The sequence below is a fragment of the Opisthorchis viverrini genome, assembly GCF_000715545.1.
Source record: "Opisthorchis viverrini unplaced genomic scaffold opera_v5_111, whole genome shotgun sequence".
In the NCBI taxonomy this organism is placed as follows: domain Eukaryota; kingdom Metazoa; phylum Platyhelminthes; class Trematoda; order Opisthorchiida; family Opisthorchiidae; genus Opisthorchis; species Opisthorchis viverrini.
This window is the reverse complement of record NW_008751765.1, coordinates 1,269,613-1,280,345: the sequence shown is the minus strand read 5'-3', so window position 1 is coordinate 1,280,345 and position 10,733 is coordinate 1,269,613. Positions and strand designations below refer to the sequence as shown.

The 10,733-nt window shown below is 45.0% G+C and overlaps 1 protein-coding gene across 1 annotated transcript in view; it reads left to right on the top strand.

Moving 5' to 3' along the window:
* The window catches only part of T265_13831 (hypothetical protein), a gene marked incomplete at both ends in the record, with an annotated part of 42,502 nt that overhangs the window by 31,230 nt on the left and 539 nt on the right, over window positions 1-10,733 (top strand). The window contains 3 exons of the mRNA XM_009170747.1: window positions 1,215-1,443; window positions 2,696-2,790; window positions 4,596-4,695. Coding sequence (XP_009169011.1) covers window positions 1,215-1,443; window positions 2,696-2,790; window positions 4,596-4,695 — 424 coding nt within the window. The remainder of the gene's footprint in view (window positions 1-1,214; window positions 1,444-2,695; window positions 2,791-4,595; window positions 4,696-10,733) is intronic.

The window sequence follows — 10,733 nt, the reverse complement described above, 5'->3', positions numbered from 1 at the left end:
CATCATCATCATCATCATCATCACCATCATCATCATCATCATCATCATCATCATCATCATCATCATCATCATTTAAGACAGCAACATCATGCTTCACTGCCGTAGCCTGGTACCGTCACTCGCTTTCTAAACTGCTTAGCCCATGGACACTTGTTCGACGAGTGATTGTCTGACTGACTGAGTGTTGAATGATCCAGTTGCAACGGCAAGCTCTGGTTTGTAAACTGAGAAGTAGTTTCAGAGAACCGATTAGGTATCTCACGAGATTGCGCCGCGACTCAACCGTACTGCGTTTTTCACAGTGGTCACGTACCTTTGAAATACCTGATCGTATAAGGTATCCTGTCCGATACAGAATCCACATCTACAGTAAGAGACTCGTTCGTTGCACAAACAATCAACACAAATTAGTAGTAATTCATCAACACAAACACTAAACATCGCCAGTCGTCTACTTTCCCATCTCTGTCGTAATAGCGTGAAGCATTCCTGTGAGTATATCTGAGGGAAAGACCTACAGCTCGCCTAACAATCCTAAGCGTAGCCGGTATTTCAAGGTAAACCGCTTCTGTCGCTGCCTCCTGGTTGCCGTAGGTTGGGGGCAAGGATATGAGCACAAAATATCTGTCAGTAAATTATTCCAGTAATCTCGATCGCCAGTATTAAAATGGTATTTTTGATCAGCCCAAGTCGAGACATGAAAGAGCAAGCAGAAGGACACAGATAAACTACTCTATCCGTACTCCATCCTTGCGTAAATGTGACTAAACCTGTTTTTGTAATTTCTTTGCATTATTTCCCACAAATTTTCATTAAAGAGCTGGATAGTCAGCGCCAGGTGCCATTCAGCTGTGTTAGTTCCTGGTTGCTAAGTCTGGCAAAGCATTCTCTGGATTAGTAATTTGTGCTGCAAAGTTGTAGAACTGTGGACATAACGGATAAATTTGTGCCCCACAAATGCTACGGTTGGACGACAAAAATATTTGTGGTGTTTTCGTGCTACTCTCTTAGTAGCATTCTCTGGATTAGTAATTTGTGCTGCAAAGTTGTAGAACTGTGGACATAACGGATAAATTTGTGCCCACAAATACTACAGCTGGACGGCCAAAATATTTATGGTGTTTTTGTGCTACTGAAATCTCTTAGTAGCTCAAGTGTAAATGGTTTCCTACTCCTTGTCGATGCTCTTTTCTCACGTTTCGCCTGTCTCTTAGATCGTGCCAATTTGAAGGATTCGGAAGCAGTGGAAAAGACTCAGAATGTTTTCATGGAGACGTTCAACCGCTACGTCAATCACATTCGACAGAACCCTAAGCCTACTGGGACACAACAGTGTTGGCCGCGAATCATCATGGCGTTAACCGAACTACGCTCCATAACCATGTGTACCATGGAACTTTTTCTGCAGGACCACTCGGAATCCAAGTCTGCCGGGCTCCCATGGTATTTCCGTGAATTGTTTAATGGCTGTGAAGGTCAGACGAAGGGTAGTAAATAATCCAGGCACAAACATGCACCTGTAGATACACGTGAACGTGGAGTCTTTTTGTGTTCTCATTGGTTCATTCATGCCATCCAGGCTACTCCCACTACCAGTACTGATTCGGTTTCCTATTCTGGAGTGCTTCCAAGTATTACCTGCGATATTGGTCTGTCCCCTTCGGTCACGTGACTACTCACAATGTTTTTAATTACGATTTTTATGGACCTGATGTTTCTTGCTTACAACAGTGTGTGATATGCTAACTGCTGTCGGACCATTCAGGCATTCACCAATCTCTTCCTTTTGCTCAAATTCGAAGACCAAACCCTATCTATGTGTTCCAACAATAGAATCGTACATAGTTCAGACTATTTTTAGGGGGTTTCTGTATTTTTGGACTGATAACCCTTGCTTTTCTGTTCACTTGTGATTTAATGGCATCATTTTTTGTTTGTTCTCTGCAAATAATACTCATAATATTAGTAGTACCCTTGGACTATAAATTATTACCGGGTTAAAAAACTCGGACTTTCCCCGTCAATTTTGTGTCTGTCTTGAATTTCTCTTGTCATTCAATTAAATATTTCATCCATCTCCGATTTCTTGCCTGCATAGGACAATCATCGTTCGGCCAGTGCGTCATTCCGACACCTAGCTGCCACGCATTTCGAAGGAATTGCGGGGCTGAGTTACTCCCATGGCTTAGAAGAAAAATCAGCAGGCTTGGACCTGGTTCGAACCGCGGACTTTCCTGTCCGTAGCTATTTTACTGGAGGGAGGCTGTCTGACCTTGTTGCAACGCTGACCCGCGCTGTCTGGCTTTAATACAAGCCTGTCACGCGCTGCCTATTGAGGGGACGTTGTCTGTCTGGTCAACATCTAGTGGGATTGAGGATCTCAGTAGATTTCGGGCATTCGGTGGTTACTTTCAGAAGTCTGATCTTCCCGATGGATAGTTTATTGTTGTGTCTTGCTGAACGGTAGTGCAACTCTATATCGGTCCCTTGGCTTCCTGCTCCGCCCACTATGGTACATCAAAAAGCACAGTAACTCTGGACAGCCCTTTATGGAGACAAAGGAAAATTATTACAACTGTATTTATAAGATAATCACAGAGTGTTCCACAAGGTCCTGCTAGAATCTTAGTGAGGGGGCGAGAATTGTCGAGTCATAGATACCCAATCCGGATTGGCTGGTATTTTGACCAATCAGGGCATGCCTTCGTTTGGTCCGCGTCCTGCGCGTGACACATCCGTCCAAATGGTGTGATGTTCGGTTATTAGGGACGGCTGGCCTCCGGACATTTAGTAAGCGTGCAGGAATATCATGAGTTGCAGTACATCTGTGAGCTACTGCATCAGGCTCTGTTTCACTCTCGCTCTACTTGCCAACTTCAAAGTAGGGGGACCGAATGGCTCGAACGAAGATATTTGCTGGTAAATACTGGAAGGAAGTGTAGATGTTCGGTTATTAGGGACGGCTGGCCTCCGGACATTTAGTAAGCGTGCAGGAATATCATGAGTTGCAGTACATCTGTGAGCTACTGCATCAGGCTCTGTTTCACTCTCGCTCTACTTGCCAACTTCAAAGTAGGGGGACCGAATGGCTCGAACGAAGATATTTGCTGGTAAATACTGGAAGGGAGTGTAGAGTGTTTGAGAGCTGCCGCTGTAATCACTTATCTAGGTGAGGTCCACACGTTCTTTCCCTGTGCTTGGCCATCATTTTCGTAGCCGACAGCAATGTGGCATAATACCCTCTATGAGTGTGAGGAATGGGATAGTGAAAAAAATGGTATTTAGGCGATCGAAACTTCAAGACTGAAAAGCAGAGGATCGCTTTTCCCCATCAAACTGGCAGTTCTTCCTAGAGCCTAAGACAAATTCCAAGATTGGACAGCACCAGAGATTTTGGAAGCTCTCTGCACCGCGCCAAATGGCTTGTGTAGCTGGAGTGATTCCTCGACCAACCATTTTGGAATTATTCGTCGGATCATGTGACTCATGACGAGTAGTCAGAAAGTTTTATTCTGCGGTGGGCAGGACTTTGATCGGTACAAGCTTGGTTCGATAACAGCGACTGTTTTTAAGGCCCAAAAGATGAACTTGGTGGACCATCTTCAGGCTTTCGCGCTCCAGATCACATGTTCGCCGATAAATCTGTGCAGTCGGTTAGCTTACAGTGAACATTCAATGAAATTCCACACCTCTGGCTTATTCCGTCTTCACCACGCGTACCACCCGTCAGTAATAACAACATCAAATTTGTGCACAACTGTGAAGTCTATGGAGACTTGTGCCCTCACAAGGTCACTACTCATAAAATGTTCCCACCAAGCGGTCTTCACAAGCGGCTTCCACACACCTTTATAAATGGTGCTCAGTGACATGCGCTGCCGGTAACTGTTCCGCCAGACCGCACCGATCTTTTCTGCTGGTGTGAAACCCTTCTAATCGATCGGACCACGTATCATGCCAGCCAGCCATTTAACTTTTCGGTTTCTCCGGTTAACCCCCCTGTCACAACGTTTCAGCTTGTCATGAAATGGCAGCTTATTTCCTTTTGACCGCTTTCATTTCGAGGACCAATGCTGAATAAACTTTTAGAAGCTCAGGAAGGGACCCAAAACCCTGATATCTTGAGGATTTAACACATGGGGGACTATTTACAGTGCGGCAATCTCGGGACAAATGAAAAAAAAACAGAAAATCTCTCACATTGTTCCAAACATCAAACTGGAACGCTGCAATTTCGTACCAATATGCAGACGTGCGTGTATAGTGCACACATCACTGGTTGGAGAGCTGTCAACCTCATCCACGCGGATCCTTAAATGTTTACCAGAAATCCATCGAAAACCGTCGGGCTTCCGAAGAAAACTTCCTCACAAATTGTGGCAGTGTTTAGCATACTCAGTGTAACGGGCGAACTGTATCTTCGAGTGACACGTAATACCAGAACCTCCGGGAAGGCAAAACAACTTCAGAGCTGGCTTTCTATACGGTACTGCTATTATTGTAAGACAATTCACAAATAAGACAAATTCACAAATTATACAAACCTCGACAGTAGATACTCATCCAAAACAAATGGTCCACTTGGACTACAAAAGCACAAACAAAGGAGCAAACAGGCTCCCACGTGCGACAGTCACATGTGCACAAAGTCGGTCACAAATGGTTGGATGACCTTAGGGCCAAATGGGTGAAGTTGTAAGGACAAACAAACGTCAGTTCATTTACACACACTAAACACAAAAATTGGGGCGAGATTACAAATGTGAACGGAATAAACATGGGGAATTTCAATTGTCAACGTAATGAATGATACGTGACGGTCACCGGCGCCTTCGAGTGGCTCCCCGACCGGGAATCGAACCCGGATCTACCACGTGACAGGCGGAGATACTCACCCGTTACACTCAGAAAACTTAAGTTGCCCACAACCATCGACAGTTTGTCCGGATTTTGTTTAAATGGATCATTTTGGCATGCCATTTTCGCTTCAGTCCCGCGCATTCGCTGTCGTGGCCGTCAGGTTTCACGGTGTAATTCCATGTGTGATTCGTGTGTCATTTTTGCCTGATTTCGGTCGCATTTTCCACAAGAATATCTCAGTTTAGTCGCTTCCGTTTTCCGCAGGGAACTAGCGGATGTGCTATTCTGTGAATGCATACCAAATGCTGGTGAATAAATGATGTGACTGCGAGGGAATTTCTGGTACGTGATGCATTTTGCGTTAGGAACCACTGGGACTTGACTATCCCCGAGATCTGAACGTTTGCATGCTGCATTCTGATCGTTCTGCTGTCCCTCGCTTTGTTCCTCAAAACCTGATGAATCCGTCTCAGTTCTGCCTGGGAATGTAAAGGGAGTCATTGCCCCTTGGGATACACCTTCGAAGATGTCGGATTAATCGTAAGCTACTGACAATGTACAAGTAGATAGATGAATGGAGCCAACTTACTAAACGTTCACCCTTGATGTGATGCTGGCTACTCCTGAATCTTGCCATTGCAAAATCCACACCAGGGTTTAGTAAAGGAACGGCTTATCACAGTGACGTGACTGGAAGAGTTTCACTCGTTGATGGACTTGTTCAAATGTTACTGACTGTTAAGGCTCGAACTTATTTGACCCGAATTTCCGTGGTTCGAACCCAAACTCTACGTCTCGACTGCTCCAGACTAGGCTTGTGCATAGACATATATTTTTGCAATGCACTACTCACAAGGTTGTTGAAAAATCCCCTACACGACCGCCTGCACTACTCACAAGGTTGTTGAAAAATCCCCTACAGCCCACGACCGCTTTCGCCCTTCCACTTCGGGCTCATCAGATAGGCGCAGTCCCCGGGTTTCCGTTAACCTTATGTTCTACTTGAAACCAAATTGCACGAAGTTAGCGAATATACACTCATTTGCAAACTAAATTGGTTTTTTGGAGAGACTCATCTGGAACCCAGCTGAATCTCTCGTTTGTGATGTTTCCAGGCAACTGAATGTGCTCACCAGGCCGCCTCATGTTTCAGTCACTACGATATTCGAGATATAACGAATCATATATATTTTTGTAATGCACAACTCATAAGGTTGCTGAGGTCGACGAATTTTCCTCGACGTTGTTTGGCTGCAAAAATCCGTCGCTGTCCATTTTCGGGCACCTTCGTTCGAATTCGATTTTTTCTTTAAAGCTGTAGAGTTTAAACTCGTAATTTGTTTATACACCTGAGGAACAGTGGGCCTTACCCATTTCCCTCTAAGTGATGCTGTTGCTGATACCGGTCGTGATGTTTCAGAGCGATACAAATTCCCGTAAACAACCACTGTGGCATCATGTGGTGGCGGCGATCCGGTGGGGTTCTCTGATCGTAATAGTACTCTGTACTGAACTGCGTTTACCTGACTTTACGGCGAGACATGAGTGGTTCCAGACTAAACATTGTACGAATCCGGTGCTTTCTCCCCAGTGTTAAACTTGGAGACAAAAGCTATCATAACCGTGACGTTCGTAACATTCAGTACCGAAGAAAGCTTCAATAATCACTGAGTCCTATTATTCCAGAAGACACTCTGACTCGTGAAGCCAGTCTGGTATTGAATACAGACGACCGACAAGTGGTCAGTTATGGTGAGAGGAAGAAGGCCTTCGTTGCGGAGTCATTTATTAGAAAATGCCAACTGAACAGTTACAGACTATTGGACAGGAAAGCAAAACTCGCATATGCATCTTGTTTACAAAAACTGAATATCCATCTTCTCTTTGAGCGCGTATTCCTGAACTTTCCTGGATATTCATTGATTGTTGCTCAACTCCAAGCAAATGCTACACAGCGGCTCCACTAATTCCGCAATAGACCTCACTTTTCAAGAGATGCAAAGTGGATTTACGAGAAAACATACTACTCGAATGCATCCCCCATCAGTAGTATCAACGATGCGATAGTGTATAACTTGAATGGTTAGCATGCAAAATTGGCTTGCGGCCTTACTAAACGACTGGCCGCTATGCAAATTTTCTTATACGTATCCGCGTTTGGAAAATTTTTATTGAAGGATTTCAATAGATGGTAAGAGTTTATCGCTAATCTGCCTCCATGGTAAAAAAAACTTGTCCGTTTACTTTGCATCACCCAAACTGCCCGAATAAGGTGAAATACACTCATTTGCAAACTAATTTGGTTCTTCGAGAGGCTCACCTGGAACCCCGCTGGATCTTCCGGTTTCCAGGCAACTGAATGTGCTGCACCAGGCCACCTCATGTTTCAGTCACTACTATATTCGAGATACCGCGATACGTGTATGTTTTTGTAATGCACTAGTCATAGGGTTGCTGTCTAGGGGTTTTCAGCAACCTTATGAGTTGTGCCTTACTTGAATAGAGTTTCTGAAAACTCATAGAAGTTTTAAAAACCCAAATAAGTTGAAAACATTTCTGCCAACGTTACCAACAAGCCATAAGTAGCCCACAAAGAGAATTAGATCCATCAGATGGGTAGAATTTCCATTCGACAAGTCGTTTCTCGTGCAGACAGTCAAACACATGTCACCGTATGATTGAAGGGCGTTAAATCCTGTCTGAATGCGAGCGAGTGAATCACACCGGAGATTGGCTGCTCCTGGCCGAAGGTGTCGGCGTTCAAACTTCTAGGCAGGGTACTGCATGTTGAATGTATCCTGGAGTCTCGTGAGATGTGCACTGCCTCCCGGCTTTCCACTATATATGGGTTTCACTTACAGGACGGAAACTCCATTAAAATTTCAAAATCTCCTCAAACAATAAAAAAGAATGACAAAAATTAGACGAAATACTGACTCCCTTCACTTTTGGCTACCCAGTCACCCACATACTTGACAGTTCAGCTTACAGTCGCTCACTGGATCACGAAACTTGTCTTTTTCGTACTCACAAACCACGTCACATTAAGGTGACTCATCGGACATCGATTGTCTGTACCGTCTAGTGAGCCTAGCAACAGCTCATGTGCTGACACACCCACGTACACGCAAACGGACCTGCATATAGGGAAAACCGAACGCAGTCAGCACAGAGATTCGCGCGCGTGCAGGGAGCAGGAAGTCAAACACTCTCCACAAGTCCACGGACAATTATGGAACACGTGTAGCAGCCGTACGGCGGAGAAAACAAGTTCCCGCCGTCCGGACTTTCACCAAGGAACTCTCGTAGACGATAAGATCCTCTTTTGACTTGCTCCCGTTTTGCATTACGTCTATTTTTATACGCGTGGTATCTCACCATTGTAAACCATACTAAAAACTTTTATTAGCCCACCTGCCTTCTGATTTGTGTTATGGCCATCATCAACAGTAAACTAATACACTAAATGAGGAAAAATTAGTCACGTGATTTGCTGAATAGAGCGAAAAAATGAGAGGCCTTCGGCCATAATTATGCTTACACCATATCTGTCTGTCCTCAGTTTCCGAGTGGGGTTGTGGACTTCATTTTATCCAAAAACCTGGTCCCAACCCTACACTCTAAAAGTCATTGACATGACAAAAGGAACATAGCTTCAGTTTATCAATCGTGGCTTTGTTTTTCCTTCTCGGGAAGGCCGGATTACTGAAAACAATCCTAGAATGACCGAAACTTACTGTGACCCTCAAACTCCGTCGAAATCGCAGAAGGGAAGCCGTCAAGCATCCAGGCCAGTCGGGCAGTCAATCGATTCAGCGACGGTCGACGATGATGACTGTTCAGTCATGCCACACAAGCACGACCAACAATGATGGGTGTTCACCCAAAACCGAGTAGACAACCCGGGTCAAATTCAAATTCTGTGAGGCCCCTTGTAACTTGTCCGTAATGTGGCTATTGTGTTCCTTGTAGACGAGTCCTTTTCCGACATTAAGGCACTGGAGCAAAGGCAACAGTTAGTTACAACGGCTTAGCGCTTCGTCTCTTTGAAAAGACGAGGTCCTCATCCAATTCGAAGTCTCCTAGATAAGAACGCAGATGGGTTGACGAACATGTTTTCGGCAAGGTTTTTTCAAGTCATACAATTGCAAAGGTTAAGAAAGCAGTACAGTATTTAACATATCTGAATGAGTATGATGTAAATATGCGGGAAATCGGGTGAGACGACTTTGGCTACCTACCAAAGAACAATTAGTTCAGGTCACCAATAGGATGACTTGAGCTAGTCAGCGCGGGGAGTGCTGCAGTTGTGCGTTCAGCACGAGGTGCATGTGTGAGGGGAGGTGAGTTAGATCATGGTAAGTACAACACACGAACAAAGCGTTTTTGCCGGCAAAGGATCGGGTCGCGATGTCGTATGGCGATAGCTTCAGCCACTCCAATTGTGCGCTGCTGTACTGATCTGGGTTGATTGGCAGGTGCCTTGTGAACAACGCGGAAGCTTTGGCTGGGTATAAAAATGGAATCCAAATTATCGACATGTCTCCGTTGACTAACTCATTCTCTCAGCCACACAGGTCTACGTTTCGCGGCCGATTCTGCTATAAAAACTCGCATAGGTTGAAGTTAGAGAACTCTATTGACAGTTTCCTTACCACCAATTTCGATTATGCAGTAAATCACGTGATGGCGATCTTATCATGAATCGGTGAAGGGATTCGCCAGCATATTAGGGTGCTGACTGGTTCTAACAATGGGTGTCGAATATCTCCTTGAAGTTGACGGCATACATTCAAAGTTTCCAGGCAGTGCTCTGAGGCGCATGTCACTGTGTTGCCGAACAAATGGCCTCTACTTGAAATTGGGTGTCCACTGTGTTTTTAAAAATAAGAAACAAGGCCCGGACGAATAATATCTAGTTTCGAGAACATGCCGGATACGACTGACATTGAGCTCCAGACCGTTGAGAGCCCTCCCTATTCCGTGAGCCGTATTTTCCTAATCGAGACCAGATTTGTGAGTGTCTTCACTGACTTAAACAATTGTTATTGTGGCTCTCAAAGTGTCAATACTGGGCTCTCCCAAGGGTGCTTCTATGGCTGATCGATCAGTGGTGGTTGGCTAATCGAAGAGACATTACCGCTTCGCCCTTGGTTGTTACACTGTCTCAATTAGTGACGAAACGTTTGCAAACTAGTTGCCATGCTTGACAAACAAAACAGCAGCCACCTGAAGCCGAAACGCCAAATGAAAATCTCGGTGTGCCACCTCAACAACACGTTCGTGGAACAATATTAATGTACAAACTATTGTTATCATCTCACTAGCAATTTGATTTGGTGGTAATGTTGCATGGTCACGTGGATGAACTATCCTTTAGGTTGTAAGAAAAGTCCAAGGTCGTGCAGGAGATGTATTGGAACTGCATATTCTGTCATATTTTTAAGATATGCCGAAGATTATTGCCGAAGCATGTTGCAGCCCCTTGGAACTGCGGTCGATGAGGGGGTGTTCACCGCCGGCTAAATGCAGCTGCATGAAACGTCAAGAAAAGGGGATGTTTTCTGATGCTGACCACCACGAGGGGACTGGATCTTACCGTGGTATGTGCATCGGTAGACCACTGAGCTAGACTGAGTGGTGTCCTTGCAACATGCCAGATTGGCCAATTGACAGAGATCTCAGCAACACAGTCTCCTAGGTGAACAGGTTGTGGGTTGGAGCATGTGTAGCGACGTGTTCTATAGGAATGGTAATGCACCTGCGTTATCCCCTGAACATCGCCGCCCAAAGGTCAGGCTTTTGAGCTAAAGGCTTTGACTGAGGAGTCTCCTGTCTAGGTGTGGGTGCCCTGACACTATCTCACCCCACGT